This window comes from Athene cunicularia, assembly GCF_003259725.1.
Source record: "Athene cunicularia isolate RWA chromosome 6 unlocalized genomic scaffold, athCun1 chr6_part1, whole genome shotgun sequence".
Classification (NCBI taxonomy): domain Eukaryota; kingdom Metazoa; phylum Chordata; class Aves; order Strigiformes; family Strigidae; genus Athene; species Athene cunicularia.
Window position 1 is genome coordinate 11,694,397 of NW_020799105.1, and position 16,383 is coordinate 11,710,779.

General features: G+C 40.4%; 1 protein-coding gene across 2 annotated transcripts in view; it reads right to left on the reverse strand.

Moving 5' to 3' along the window:
* The window catches only part of BTRC (beta-transducin repeat containing E3 ubiquitin protein ligase), a 113,628-nt gene that overhangs the window by 62,749 nt on the left and 34,496 nt on the right, over nucleotides 1–16,383 (reverse strand). For both annotated transcript variants that reach the window (XM_026851150.1, XM_026851151.1), the window contains one exon: nucleotides 7,626–7,703. In XM_026851150.1, the coding sequence (XP_026706951.1) occupies nucleotides 7,626–7,703 (78 nt within the window). The remainder of the gene's footprint in view (nucleotides 1–7,625; nucleotides 7,704–16,383) is intronic.

Below are 16,383 nucleotides of genomic sequence, written 5' to 3' on the forward strand. Positions count from 1 at the left end.
CAAAACAAGCCCTAATGAAAAAAAACCAAACCTACAAATATATGGGAGCACCAAATCACGTCAGAAGCAGGGGAACCACAAAACTGTATTCACTCTCAGCCAAAAGCTTAAAATGCCACAGAGACGCTAGACTATCGTTCACTAAAGATAGAGCTGTATCTGATCTCATTCCATAAGTGTCTTTGGTTACATTTTTCTTTTTAAAGAAAGTACAATCCTGCTCTTTGACACAAACACATAAACGTGTGTTTTTGTGTCAAAGGGCCCACGTAGCTCTGGGCAAACACCGAATGCCAACCTGAAGCCTCAAACCCCAGGCAGAACTCTGTGTGTGCGTGTGCAGCTTTTCCGCCAACTAAAGTCCATTTCTTTGACCATTTATTCCGAGAATCCCCAGTCCCTGAACAAAACTCCACTTTTTAATAGAAGCTGCAACCCAGGAGTTCAATAAGATTTCCCCCCCCAATAGTTAATAATTACATGATTTATCAGAGAAAGATAACACTAATAAAAACACAGCAAAAAGATAAAACTCATACCCTCCCTTCAAGTCATTTTCAGGGAAAAGATTATTAAACTGTTCTTTTTGAACAAGGCCTTTTGTAGCTAAGCACAAATTGCCAAACGGTTAGAAAAAAAAGTTATTAGACTCAGAAGAATTCAGCAGAAGTGGGAAGTTATATAAACAAATCACTCCAGCAGATTTGGAAAGATCGCTTTCATCTTACTTAGAGTCTTAGGAGACTTGCATTAATTACCCTTTAAAGGTCTTTCACATGGACTATTTAAAATAAACGCAATTTATTTATTTATTTCAAATGAGGTGCTTCTTCTGAAAGAATTAAGTAATCTCAACAAATTTAAAAACGTTTTTATAAACAGGTAATTAAAAAGACGACTAGAATTAAGTCAAGCTGTAAGACATTACCCAGGATTCACTGCGATTATTTTCTTAAGATGAAATTTTTGCTATCCCTAGCCCAGCCTAGGGAAGGGTAGTCTCCACGGAAAGTCGTAAGACAAAATAAAGACTAGCCAAACAAAAAACTATATCATTTACAGGATTTTCCCTAAAGCACAGTTTGTCATATTGCAATTACACCTTGCCGACTGTGAAAGCCAGAGTCCTTAATATTGCCACTAGAGGGAAGACGTGTCTCAACACACGGCAATGGTAGATGGGGAGTGGGTTTTCTTGAGCAATTACCATAACAAAGCTCCCTTGGCTGTGTGTACCTTCTAATTACTCAGTACAATTAAAATGACTTACCTAAAACAAACAGGAAAAAAAAAAGGCCCCAAAACAAAAAAACTCAAGACAATACAAACAAAAAGCCTTACTCCAATCTGTCTGTTATCTGAAATTACATTAAAGCTGAAGATCTGTTTTCCTCATCCATCAATGCACAGGGGGGGAAAACAAAAAAAGAGTACGCCACAATGCCCAAACACCACGGGGTTGTTCAGCAACGTAAAAGCATTAAAACAAACAAAAACAAAGAGCAAGGAGAACTAGATCTCTTGTTAAAGAAAAGAAGAAAAAAAAAAAAGAAAAAGGAAATGTCGTGGTATTTAGCCATCTGGTAGCTGCTTGAAAACAAATTGTCCTCAAAAGAGCAGAAATACAGTATGTCTTCTCTCAGTTCACTGGCTTATGATTTTTTTTTTTTTTTTTTTTTTTTTTTAATACATGCATGGTAATGTTAGACTTCAGTGCTGCTGATGCTTTCACTTCCCTCTTGTCCCACTGTGCAAAGATAAACATGGTCATCCCAATCAGATCTGGTTATTCCAACCTGGATGTGTTATTCGCAGTCTTTCAGGATACGTCTTGATGGGCCCATTGTTCAAAATCCCTCAGGATTTTTTTTCTTCCTGACAGCTACCTGCTGATTTTAAAACCCTTAAATCTTTCATTTTATAAGGCACATCATTAAGGGAAGATGGCAGCCAAGTGATTTTTCTTTCCATTGACAATTTGTGACATTTTTCCAGCAGCGTGCAAGGTGTTGAAAACCTGGCAGCTGTTACCTCCCGGGATGAAGCTCCTTTTTTATCCTCCCTTGACAGTTTAACTCAATGGGTCAGCACCTTTAAAGACTGCAAAGTACCACTGAAGTGGATGAAGGCTTGAATTACTGCTCCCTCCCTAATCAATGTAAACCCTCACTGCAGGTGAAACTCTTCATCTATAGAGGTGCATGGGGGAGGAAAATGTAAGGCCCTGAGCCAGATGGTTTTCATCTTGTTTTTTAAAGAAGAAAGGAACAAGCTAACAAGGGGACAGCTACTTTGTTAGCTTCTTGGCCTCTCTCATGGCTTTGGATCCCCAGGGTTCCAGCTACAGAAGAGAAAGAATACAGAAAAACATAAACACTTAAAGAAATATAACTAGGGGGCTGGCAACATGCTGCTTTCAAAGAGTTGAGAGCCCTGTTCAGTTCTTTATTTATCACTGTCCACGTTCTTCGGATGGTAAGTGGACATGGACACAAAGGGCAGGGGGGAGCAGACAACACTTGCAATTTACTCAATTATAGAGGAATGCAGCAATGCGGTGGGGTGACAGATTCCTATTAGCACTAATACTGAAAGAGCCCAGTGGCCTTTCCGCCACAAGGCAGCATTCCCATTGTAACTTAGACTCCAGCACAACCTGTCTTGGCCAGTTTTTTAACATGAAGTGTCTCAAAGGAATGGATATTATTTTGTTATTGTTGTTTGAGAACAACAACAACCAAAAAAACAAAAAAAACAAAAAAAAAAAAAAAAAAAAAAAAAAAAAAAAAAAAAAAGAAAGAATAATCTTAAAAGACTAGGGATGTACTCCTAGCAATTTCAGGAGACTTTTCAACCAGCAACTCCTTACTAGCAAGTGTTAATAGCATAAAAGGTGAGGTAACAAGCATAACTTCACAGACCAGGTACATTCTGCCTTGGCCAGCTCTCCAACAGAAAGCAAATTTGAACTGCAGCATCCTCCTTGGAGGGAGGGAGCTGGAAGACTCTCACTCCCTTCCCACTGTTTAACCTTCCTCAGTAAAAAGAGGGCTTCAACTTTGCACAGCAGAAATACTTTTGGAGAGGAGAAATATGCCTGAGAGGAGCCCTAAGCACCGGGGTGAGGCTACCAGCTGGAAGTAAATGGTTGATGGTTGCTACTTTTTGTGTTTCCTTTGCTCTACCTTCTTTAACTACTTTTTGTTTCTTACGGTTTGCTTGAGTATTAGCTTTAAACTCTTTAAGATCAGACTGTACCTATTTTAACTTTGACATAGTGCCTAGAGCACGTTTTAGGTGTTATATGTCATTTTACAAAATTATTTGTAAGAGTGAATTGAGGTAATATCCTGTGCCAAAATGGTAAGAGGAAAAATCCTTGAAAATGCTAAGGGGCCTGTTTGAATGGGGTAACAGACAGGGATTTTTTCCCCCGGTCTTCCATCTGGAAGCTTACAGAAAGACAGCAGAGTCCAATGTGAGGTTTCCAGGAGGTACAGCGCGGCAGCCTCGCTGCTGCCAGCACTTCCCCACAAGGCACCTTCGCCCACAGACAAACCACAGCAGCAAAAGGCACTTCATTATTGCTGCACCGAAGAGAAGGGAGGGAGGGTTTTAAACAACCTGCATTGTGTCCGTCTTCTTTAAAAAACAGCAGGGTAATCAAGTTCAGGGCAGCCCTGGACAGCTGCCCTGTGACCTATTCATGTTGACCCCCACTATTCATCACTTTCCTTAGGACTATGAGGGCAAGCTCCCGGGGAGTGACCACCACAATAGACAGATACGAGCCAACAATAATACGGTTCCTGCAAAAAAAACAGATGGCACTGCAATAAATTTACAAATCTGCATTCATGGCTCTGTTAAAGACACCCAGAAGCTAAAAGGCTGGAGGGGCCCCCAGAGAGCTTCCCCTTCCCCATTTCTAAAGGCCGGCTCTCTCCCCAAGACTATTGAGCTCATGTTCTTCATAAATGAAGAATGGAGACATAGCCCTTAAAATAACAAATGTCTGACCTAATCAATCTAGTGTTTGGGTCTAACGCTAAATGATAGGCACTGAAAACTAATTATGTTTTTTGGCAAGGAAGTTGAATTAAAATGGAAACACACAGGTTAAAAAGGCACTGAAGCATTTGCGAGTCCCTTTGAAAGGGCGGCACACACACACACACGCTCACATGCAGGGCTTGAAACAGGAACCTGATTCAATAACTCATGCATTTATTTTTAAAATGAATCAGATTAGTCCCATGTGTGACCTGCCGGTCCATCTGTATGAGCTGGACTTAATGGGCACTCTTCTCACGCTTACTTCAGTTTGAAGTATGAGAGAGATAAATTTAGTTTAATTTTCAACAGATCAAGCTATCCATTTTCCAAATGGACCATCTGGATCAGCCTATTAAAATTAATTTATAACTTTGCAGTGTGAAAATTCGTTTGTTAGCTTAAATAAAGTTGCCAAAAACTTTTGCCACTTGTCATTGTTTTTTCTGAAGTCTGTTTTCATACTATGATTTTCAGTTTACCCCTTCAAAATTTAATTTTGTCAGATCAAGCACTCAATGAGAACTGAACATTTGCATCCTTACTTCAAAGTCTGTCATAGCTTAGACCTTTTCACTGTTGCAGTTAACAGTGTCAAGTTCATTGCCTTTTTCTGTTCCCTTTCCCATGCTAACATCCATCTCTCTTCTGCCTTGTTTCCCCTCATGCACCTAAGAGAGGCTGTGCCTTCCACTTCCAGCACACCAAGGACACAGCACCACTTGTTGAGACATCTGAAGACATCCTTCTCCAAAAACCATTTTAATCAACAGAAGAATGATATTTCTTCCTAGTAAGAGGTCCACAGCACTGAGCAATGGGTGTCTTCAGTCCCTGCTTACAACTTCAGATGCTTAAGTAACCATTACACCTCTTTACTACTTTTGCCTTCTGTTATGTCTGTTCCACAAACCCACCTGAGGAAACATTTCTAGCTAAGGCTGCAAACCAGCAAGGCAAACAATGCAAGAAAAGGTAACACACCTTTAACTTAAACTTGCCAGCAGCTGAACATGTCAATACATCATACTTCCCCTGAAGTGGTCTGATGAATCTCATTAGTTTTCTAAAACTAACCAAAAATACGTGGACACTTTCACTGGAAAGACCATTTAAGTAAACAGACTTCTCCTCTACCCACATACATTTAATTCCTCTGTGTATGTAGGTCCACGTTCCCCAATAATGAAATTTTAACAGTGGTGTGTTAAGGGAGGGACAGAAAATATTAAACTGTACACTCAATATTTACCATGTTAGCATCCTTCCACTAAGGTGAAGAGCATTTTTTGTGTATTACTGCTTTGACAGCATTTGCAGGTCAGATCTTTATGGTTTAAGAAAGTATGGATGGACGTAAGGCAGTGTAGCCACTCTGCATACCTTTCTATAGGAGATGCAAAACTTTCTAGTAAGCATCACTCTACTCATTGATGATGAGCATATGGGCACATGGCTACATATGTGTCTGACTTCTGCAACAAGAGTTGAAATGCTTCTTGTCCATCACTAATAGAGAAGAGGAGCAATCCTAAGCTTCCAAACTGCCTGGACAGCTTTATTTATGCCTATGGAAAGAACGAAAATTCCTTCTACAACAAGCACAAAACGGTGGTCAACCACCTCCTGTGATCTAGAGAAGAGGACACTTCCTTTAAGACTAAGACTACATCTTGAACTTGTCCTCAAAGACTGTTCTCAACGCAAAAGGCTCCAGACAGCAATCAGAAGACCCAAGGATTTTGTCCTGCATCTGTCACTGTGAAGACTGGACCCAAAGATGGAGATTGGCGCATCTCAACAATATCCTGAAACACAGCTAACCATCTTCAATGTAAACAATGCCCATGTGAATTATTTCCAATATGAAATATTTGGACTGTACAAGTGGTTTTTTAGGTGTATTCTTGATATCTAGTCACGTTGGTTATGATGAATTGTAGGCCTGTGGGAAGGACAGCTTTCCCTGAACACTAAGAATACTTCCGCAGATTGAAATGTAAAGGAAAAGAAATCCAACTCAAGAAACTGCACCTTCTTAATCTGTACAATACTGCTCACAAATATTTGTCTCCTCCTTAATTAGTAATCATGAGAAAGGAATCAGTGCAATAAGAAGGCACACAAAACTCATGTTCCTTTTGACTTTAACATCTCTTACTACGAACCTTTTCTCAGAGAAGAGACATACACTTTTCCTTGTTGAACCACAAGGCTTGCTATCAATAAGATAACTCTAAGATGAAAAAAAAGAGTTTCTGGTGTGCTGGGGACTTTGATGGCCATCCTGAGGATACCCAGTAGGGATCTAGTAACTTTGCCCTCTTCCCCTATCTCCCATAGTTTGTTGCTGAATGCCAGAAACATTTTAAGTTTGAAGTAACATATTTAATCAATTCTACAAGGTAATCCTTCTCAACAATATCTGGGACCTCGTTATCGAAGCATATTGCCTCCTGTCTAAAAGACTTACATGGACTACATCTGTTAGACAGTCCTGTCATAGCCACATGCAGTCCTTCACGACACCTACTCCCACAAAATCAAACACTCCTAACAATACAAAATTAAAAACAAACAACACACACCCCCAAAAGAACAACTCTGAGCACAAGCACACTATATCAAAAAGGTATTTCTTCCTTTACGATGATTCTGAACCACAATTTCTCTTGGAAATAGCAGCAGTGGGGCAGTGTAGTACCACCCTACTCCTCTGTCTGAGACCGCTGCTCCTGTGGCTGAGATGCAAAGGAAATGTGACAATTTGTCAGCTGTTGCAATGTGTGGCCTGGGGTATTCACTTAAGTCATCAGGCAGCAACCTTGGGCAGCTGAGGCACAGATGTATTTTTGCTTCTTCTGCCTGAAGACTGCAGTAGGGAGAAAGAGCAAGGTGAAAAAAAGGATCTGAAATCACTAAATCCAAACTAAATCCCCCAGAAATCACAAGCCAGACTCCCTCTGTTGACCATGAGGACTAAAAAAAAAACAAAAAACCACCACCATTTTGAATTTGTAAGAAATTTGCTTTACTATATATAAAAGTCAAAGAGATTATATTTTATCAGACCATCCTTTCTCCTTTCTACTCATTAGTAATTTATGCAAGTGTAGAAGAAACAAGAACAGGCCATTTTTTAGGTTATTAACCTGAACATCACCTCCAAGAAAATTTACCTTCAAGGGCAATGAAAAGCCTAATTGTTGTAGAATACTTTGAGACTCTTGATCCGAAGCAAGGCAAAATATGCTACAAACAAGACAGGAACAATTACAGAAGCAAAGGCTGAAGAGGTCTTGATGAACACCGAATGGAGAAAGATAAAACTAGAGAGTCACAAGTGACCGCATTATATAGAAGTCTAGATTTCTTTAGAAAGAGCCATCAAACTCTCCTGAAAGTTAAATCTCTGTGTCTGATTTTCCCGGGTACAACGTGACTTGTTCAGATTTCAAAGGAGAAAAGAAAGGACTTCCATGAGCACAAGTCAGACTTCAGCTTCCAGAAGCATTTAAGGATTCAAACAGCTAGAAAGTTTTATTGCATTTTTAAAGAGACTGATCACATACCTGTCTAAGTGAATTCTTCTCGGGAATGATCTTCCTAGGGGGCTCATCATTATTACAGTCTTCTCTCTCAGAGGAATTCTGTGAAAGAAAGTAAGCTTTAATTCGGTTCTTATCCCTAATATTACTCTGTGAGGAGAAAGGAAACAGAATATTTGTATTATACAGGCGGTAGCATTTTACATGTACATGTACGGGAGGCTAGCTTGTACTTTTAAGCCAAACAGCTTGTTACCATAACAGGGTAAGAATTCTCCTCCTCAACACAACAATGCACCACTGTGCAGGTATCTATTGAAGAAGCATGTGCTTTGGGGATTTATTCTGAAACTACCAATAATGGCCACTTTGAAAAGTTGAAATGGTAGCTGGATCAGCATGGCAACATCAGCGCTCCCGAACACCCCAGAATAACTATTTAAAACAGTGCAACCTGTTGAAAACAAAAGGTTGTTAGTGGGTACAACTGTTGTTCTCTGTCCCCCTATGCTTTTAATCTGCCTAACAATTATTAATTGTGCTGAGTCTGCTAGGCTGCCAAAAATCATAGAAAAATGACGATAGAGCTAAATTCTGGTGAAAGAGGTTGCCAGGAGATCCTTCATAGAAAAATAATTGTGTAGGTAGCATTTGATATCATGGTTATGTTTTTCACTCCTGCTCTGACTCTACATAGATGTACAATTTCTAGAAAGACTGATGCTCCAAAACTTAAGCTGCCACCTCCAAAAAAAAGATCATCAGTAAGACAAGAGAAGGTGGACAAGAAACATGAGGGCTTTTCCAGCATGAGTAGGAAAGACCAACAGGAGACTTCTGTCCTGTTAATTTCATGATTAAAATCAATTATTACTTGCTTTAGAGTACAGGCTCAGGCTCAGTCTGTAGCAAACATCTGGTTAAAAACTGCTAGGTACATGGTGGGAATCCTGTCCACACTGCCAAAATCAGCTACTCTGGAAGAGAGCGCTCCTTTGTATGGTTTCAGCCACATTGACAGAGTAATGACAGCCAGCTTTGGGGGAATCCCACACACACATCTAAAATCAGTTTGATCACCACAGTATTCATAGCCTTAGGCCACATTCCAACGCATTCAGTAGTGAGCAACTAAACAGGTTTTAAAGAGAGACAGAGAAACTGCTTAGGGAGAGCTCTGCCAGGAAAAGCGTGGTTTTCCAGTTACTTGCAAACAAGCTCAGGAATGTGTATTTTAAGGCAGAAGTTTCCATTCTGTACCTCTCATCCCACAAATAGCCTGTCCTTTGCTAAGCATGGCTCTGCCCGGCTTCTTGCAGAGCCAGCTTCCAGCCCAACACCTCAGGAGACAGAAGTGACATCTGTTGGCAAAGGAGGAGCTGGGCCCTGCAAACAGACAGCGTGGCAGAGCAGGGCTCGCAGGAAGCCATGAGAAGAGCGGGTGTGCTCCTGTGCCCACTGCAGGGCTGCGTGATCAGGGACCATCTAGGCAGCTCAGGTTTGCTGGTCTGGTGAAGGGGAAGAAAAGATACAACCAGAAGGTAGGGCAGGGGTAGAAGCTGTTTGCTGGGAAACAACAGATAAGGGGCAAGGAGGAGGGAACACAACAAAAACCCACCACATTTGGAATGTCATAAACTGGTCAGGAGGATGCTGTGTAAATCAAGACTTGCAGACCAACTAGTGATTTTGGATATTTTTTTTTTTAATTTTTTAAAAAAGATACAGCACTCACAAGGCACCATGACATCTGGGATGCTATAACCAGGGTTTTATAATCCTAAACAGGCCTGATAAATTGGTGTAAGAGGCCAGCTTTTAAAAGTTTTCATATGAGCTCTCAGCCAGGACCAAGTTATTACATGAAATCCAGCTTAGAAAGGACTGTGATCATAAAAACATACAAGCTAGAATCACATATCTCCAAAAAAGAAGGTCAGACATTAAAGCTGCTCTTTTCTGCTCATGAAATACAGTTTAGTAAGTGGTTAATTCAAGTAAGGATTTTAATTTTTGCGATTTAGAGGAAAAAAAAAAAAAAAAGTGTGAGAAACGGAAGAATCTGAGATGAGTTGCTATACATTTCCAGGAAATGCATTTTGTTGGAGGGTGAGGGGGCTGTTTACTATTTCTGGATGCTTTTTTAACATCCACCCCTTTCCCTACAAGAAGTGCCAAAACAATTTCCTCTTCCAAATAATCTCTCTACAACAGTGAAATCTTGCATTCTTCTTGCTTTTTAAAGCCATTAAGGATCCTTCCTCAAAAAAAACATCAAAAATCAGGAAAATCAGTGCTGCCGGTGAACCGTCAGCCTTTATTTTGAAATTTCTAGTTACTGCAAAACATCAAGTTATCTACTTTTTCTTTAAGCTAATTTTAAGAGCAAGCAGAGGACCAGTTTGCATTCATTATCTTTATAGGTGGCAAGGCTAAGAGGTTGGCTGAACAAAGACCAGACAAAGACTGCCAAGTGCATATGGTGGTTCACAGCTTGGCGTCTCACCATTCTACAGCACCAACACAGCAGCTCCGATAGCAGACTATTAAAGAGGAGCGCTGCTCATGCACTTTTGTCGGCAAGTAAGTTACGCTTGGTGAAGACAGAATGACTGGAAAGTACTACACTTAAGAAAAAGCACAGATGTTTATAACTCCCACTCATTTCTCAGGAATAGGAGACCCATCAATCCAGGTGGAGGTACGAGACCCTGCATATTTCAGAACTAACTGTAGCTGCGTGGAAGTGAATTTCACTTGATAGGGCCACACTTAGCCATGGCCACGGGAAGAGCATAACGTAATCGACTGAAACAGTACATCTATATATTTCTCCTTGCTGAACAAGGTGGGAGGAGGGATAAACATGTGAGGTCAGAATAAGGTTTGATTCAGCAGGACTTCAGTGATGCTCCTGGCCACAAGAGAGGCAGACAAAGGGAGGAACCGCTCTGAGCACCCTCTCGTGGTTACTGAAATGCATGTCTCAGGCACAGACCTGGAAAAAAGCATTTGGTATCCAGACGGTAAGTTGGGTGTACTCACTGGGAATATTAAAGATCTGCAGCAACTGTACTCGATTCGTAGTAGAGAAATGATGGAATTTGTGAGGGTGAAAGAAGTGAAGAAAAACAGAGTATACAGAAAGCTGAAAAGCCATACAAACTCCCTTCCACCAGGGAAAATTTTTAAATCCCACAGACAAGTCTTCCTTTGACTAAAGCCAGACTGGCCAAAAGTGTTTGTGCTTGTGTGTAGGTGTCTCTCTTTTTGAACAAGTACAAGCAAGAGAAGATGAGAAGTGCTGAAGTCTCCAAAGCACAAATTGATCAATCTTGGTAAGATAAATACCACCACCATCCCTTTCCACAGACAAGTAAAATAAATTTTTAATAAAATTTTATTTGCCCAAGGTCACACAATGACAGTGGAAGCGCTGAGAGAAGCTAGGAAACCCAAGCTCATAGTTCTTGTAACCTTCAAAATTTCTCTCTAGCAGGAGGTTCCTGTAAAGGGGCTCTGCCCTCCAAAGCTCATTTTTTCTAAAATGGCTACTGTCTGTAATGAGATCCTTTTAAATCTGATTTGCATTTAAAACTTCAGCCTGTAATTAACAGAATATAACTCCATGGCAGGTTGTCTTAAAGACCACTACGAAATTATTACTATTTAACTCTCTCCATGAAGCCTCCTCCACCACTAAACACAACATGCTACAATGCATATGAAATCCCTAGACTGAAGCGTTTGATGGGAGATGACATGCAGTATTTTGTGTACACAGCCCAGCAAAACACTGCTGGGAACAAGATATAATACATGGAGAAATGCACTCCCAGGGACTACCAATTGGGCAGAGCTACCTTTAGTACCGCCTCACTCATCGTGGTGGAAATGAAACCCCTGCCAACTGGGGGAGGCTTTCTTTGGTGCTGTTCTGCCCTGCACTAATTATAAAAGAGTACAGACGCAGCCTTTTTCCAAGTGTGGGGAGGTGGGGGTGGGGGAGAAGCATGCGTCTATGCGAAGAGCACAACTATTTTTTATGCTTTCAAATTCTTAATCCTGTTTGGAGCTGTCAGTGGGGGTTAATGGAAGCCTTGGATAGGAGAATTCCAATCTGGTTGGCAGATGGATAGGTTGGTTATAGCTGCATAACTATGTCTTGCCTGCAGGCACAATTCAGAACACTGTTAAAGCAATATAAAGTCTCTGTCAAGCTGAACCATTTGGATCAGTAGCAAGGAGAAATAATAATAAAAAAAGGAGTTCATTTCTGGGCCTTGCGCATTTATGCTAGTATGCAGAAACTGATTAATTGTCATCGTGTGCTGGTCTGCTATACCTCGGATTTCTACTTCTGGAGTAGATTTTGCATGCTAATATAATCATTCTCCCTCTTGAGACATTAGCAAATAATCAAATGAAAAACAGGATCATAATTTACTGAGATTCGGGCAATTCTCTATGCAAATTTGACTTGTTATTGCTGCTGCCTCGTTAATCTGAATGCCTTTGACAAACTCCTTTGATTTATGAACTCATGACAACTCCAATGTGTATATATTTTGCTAGATTGACATTATCATTAAGAGTGGGTGGACTGAGCTCACATGAATGGCTGATTTTATTCGCTGGTGTCTGCTGCTCAACAGCTGAGCATCTCCTTCTCACAAAGCCCCTGAGCGCCAGGCTCTTCCCATCTACCCATCCATTCATCATCTCGATGTTAATTGGCCCAGGCTTTAAGCAAATTTTCAACACGATTTAAAGGCACGATGACACTGATTACTGACCCTCTGCCATACGGTGCCTATTGATTAACCTGACAGAGATGATGAGCTTGAGGGAAACTAGGTGTGTGTGGACCTCAGGGGGAGGGGGGGAAAATAATATATTGTTTATGCAGGCAAAACACTTGTCATTATCCCAAAGGCCAGAATTTGTGCTGCACTGGCCCTTAAAACACACTATTGCTTTAAACACCTGCATCCAATACAGAAAATGCTTGCTTGCTGTGGAAAAATGATTACAAATTTGATGTCATGTGCAGTCTGTATTTTAATCGAGTTCCCTGATAAATAGACCCCCTCAAGCCAATCAAGTCTCACTCTAGCCATTGCGTGCGTACACATCAGTATGAACAGAAGCCTGGGCAGGGTGTGTTTTTAGTGGTATCAGCAGATCCAACCGCATGCAGGAAATCTACTTGGGTATTTCAGGTCTCTAAGCAAATAATACAGTGGGAACACAGTGTCCAAACAGTTACAGTAGAGTAAATGTTTCAAGGGCAAACTGGATGCCAGACATAGCTGTCTCCGTATTTCTGTTGCCATATTAAAATAGATGCTTTAACACACGTCACTGAAATACCGCATTTCCACTTTTCTAGTGCAAACTGTTGATACAGCCTGACCCTCAAGCTCCTAGGTGCATTTAGTGAATGGAGCATTTTATCTGAGCTTGAAAATAACTGACATCCTCTTTCATGTTTCTTGGAAGTGTCCCTGTGCTGCACTTGGTCCTCCTCACCAAGGACAGAGGGGTACTGTCTCAGCCAAAAGGGAGCCACTGAATAAAGTAGGTACATCAGCATTCTGCCTGCAGACTGGTGCTATATAAAAGGAAAAGGAAGCAGAAGGCCTGTTTAATCCCTGCCCACCCCAGGTTAAGTCTGTCAGTCAATGCATACTGTTCTTTCCCAATTCAAGCCAGCAGCCTGCCAGCAGTCAGGATGTTTCTCTTGGGGGGTGGGGCATGATGGAGGGTGAGGGGTGTTTAACCTAAGATGCTATGAAGTTACTTGTCATCTAGTTTGCATCAATTTCTTGCAGAAAACAGGAAAAGGAATCATTGGGTAAAGATATGAAGAAATCAGCTGCAATTGCCTGATGCCCACATCAGCCAGAGTGGACTGAAAAGTGGAGGGGGATGGAAGGAGGAGAGAGAAAGAGAGACACAGACATGTGTGGAAATAAGTGCCAGTCTAAGACCAGAGGCAAATATAAGCCTTATGTTCCCTTTCCAATAACCTTTGTAAGTGATAGATGAGTCCAAGCCCATTGTTATCGTTAAGGGACTGTCAGCATCCTGATTTTATAAATGCTGTCTGTCAGTTTATAAATATCTCAGCCATTTCAAACAGTGCTAGGATGAATCCTGGCATAGCCAATGTCAGCCTAAAAGCTGTATTACCGTTAAAAAAAAATATGGGTCTAACATCCACTGAACACATTTAACAATAGCTTCTCCTTTTTCTCCTATCATGAGGCCTGAAACATTCAAATTCATGCTTATTTGGCTAGTCACTACAATATATAAAAATGGTCCTTAACACTGGTAATGTTCTTTGAGAAAAACAAGTATGAAAGCTGCAAGTTTGAAGGCAATTCTCTGCCTGTTCGGTAGATAAAACAAAAATGACAGCTGTAACACACAGGGAGATCCACAGCAATGAAACTGCAGAGATAAGTATCAGACCCCATTCCTCCTTGGCATTTGCTGCTCTGAACATTCACCAAGATTAGATCCTTTTAGAGAACACCATAAATTGCAATGTGTAGGCACAAGGGGGTGACTTCAGCCCAGAATGAAGGCACAGACAAGTTTCCCAGCTCTTACAAGTTTAAAGTTAAATGGTACTTTTGCAAGGGGTTTATGGCTAAGCATTAGAATGACGGAAGGAGAGGGCAGAGAAACTGCAGCGACTGGACTGATGTCAGAAAAGGAAAGGGAGTAAGCGAAACTGGCCTTCCAGCTCAGTGCTTGCTTTGCAGACTGGTATGCACATGTGTAACACGTTTATATATCTATTACCTTGTTAGCTGCACAGAATCCTGGCTTTTTTTCCTCTAATATGTTTATGACTCCCCATGACAGGGACTTCTCCACCCCAACCCAGAATTTCTGTGTGGTGCCTAAAGAAATGAAGTTCAAATTCATGCCTGAGCAGCTCAGGTACCTGTTATAACCTAAATTCTTAAAACTGAAGCTCTGACAGCAGTGAAAATGGAAAAGTACAACACTGCCCCTCCAACCAGACACATACACACATGTTCATACAAGCCCTAGTTTAGTCTGCATCTATGTTAATGCTGCCCACAATAACAAAAGTTTCAAAAACCTTTTTTGCAGTTGAAAACCAGGACAAGATTCTGGTTTTTACATCTGTAGAATGGATTCTTTGTATTTTTCCTTATTTTTCATACAAATCAATAATTAGGAAAATACACATTTTCAAAGCAATGAGACTTGATAATGTAACTTCATGACATCAAGAGGAGTTTCTTAACAAGTTATATAACTTATTAATTATTGGTTGGTTATAAAGGGTTATTTAAGAGTGTGGGTAGTCTTAGCATTACTAGAGTAACAGTAAATGCAGTTTAGTGTTAAAATACCAAAAGCCAGTGCAAATGTCAAAGATCTGATGAACAGACACATTTTGAAGAGCACGAATCTAGTTGTAGTTAAAAAATAAACAGAAATCCAGATGCTGGGAACAAGCCATTTAGGGATATTTTAAAAAGCTAGCTTCACTTCATACACATTTCTCAAATGAGAGCGAGAAAGACAGAGAAAGAGAGAGAGAGAAAATATGGCTAATGAGAACAGTCTTTCCACGTTCCCCGGGAAGCAGCCCTGCTTAACATTTCTGTTCTGTGAATTTAAGAGAGTCAGCAGTGGTAAATTTGTTTTTAATATTCAAGCTTTCAAGCCTTGCAAGCTAGTTGGCCAATGGCCCTTTCTATTCCAATGTTTGTTGGTGCCTTATTTACACAAGCATTACATCCAGAGAGCTTTTGAATATAATTTCACGTGGATTAAGGGAAGAACATTTGCTTCTGCTAATCAGGACATCTGGTTATTTTTGTAACTCACAGACATCTGCATTAGGCAGTTTGACTTCCCCATTCCTCATAACAAGGTTAGAGCTTAAGAAGCCTCAAGGATCTCTAGTTGAATTTTATTATTTGCATTTTCTCACAGCCAGGTCTGTTTCAAAATTTCTTTTAAATAGCACAAATTGATCAGCACCTTCACAGGTATACGTATGCTTTTATAGCTACCATTTCCTATGCACAGTTTTATAGCATACATCTTGTACTCCAAGATTTTATAGTAGTTCAAAGCTATCTACATGTTTTTAAGGAACAGAAAGCACATATTCCCAAAAAGCATGGACAAAAACATCCAATTAACCTTATGATACACATAATATGGGTATACTTCCAAATATCCAACCAGGCCACTTATGTTAGACTGGTGTCAGGACTTGTTCTGAATCTTATTACCACTGTGCTTTGGTTTGTCTCTTACTAGCTACTTAACCTGTATATATAGGTTCACCACATATAAAAACCAGTATTCTTCCCTTTCTATTCTTCAGGACAACCTTAATGACTTCTCTACTCTTTTAAATTTGTGCTCAAATTATTCTTTAAACAGTTTCAGCTGAGGCTAAATTTCTCTCAGACTGCAGAATCATGCCACACATACTTCAGGATTTCACATGCAACAGAAGCCTTTTAAAGAACTGAATCAATCAAGGCTTGGCTCTCACTTCTTTGTTGCCTTCATTTTGCTACATTCCTTTCACAAAAATTCGTTTTCAACACTCTTCCCAGGGTGTTACAGTACTAAAGTTTGAAATAATACACTTTCATTCTCAGTCCTCAAGATTCTTCCCTCCCCCGCCCACAAATCATACATAGCTTTTACCACTGCTTCTGTATGCTGGAAGATGTTTTCTTGAATTTTAACCCTACATGTAAGGGGGGGG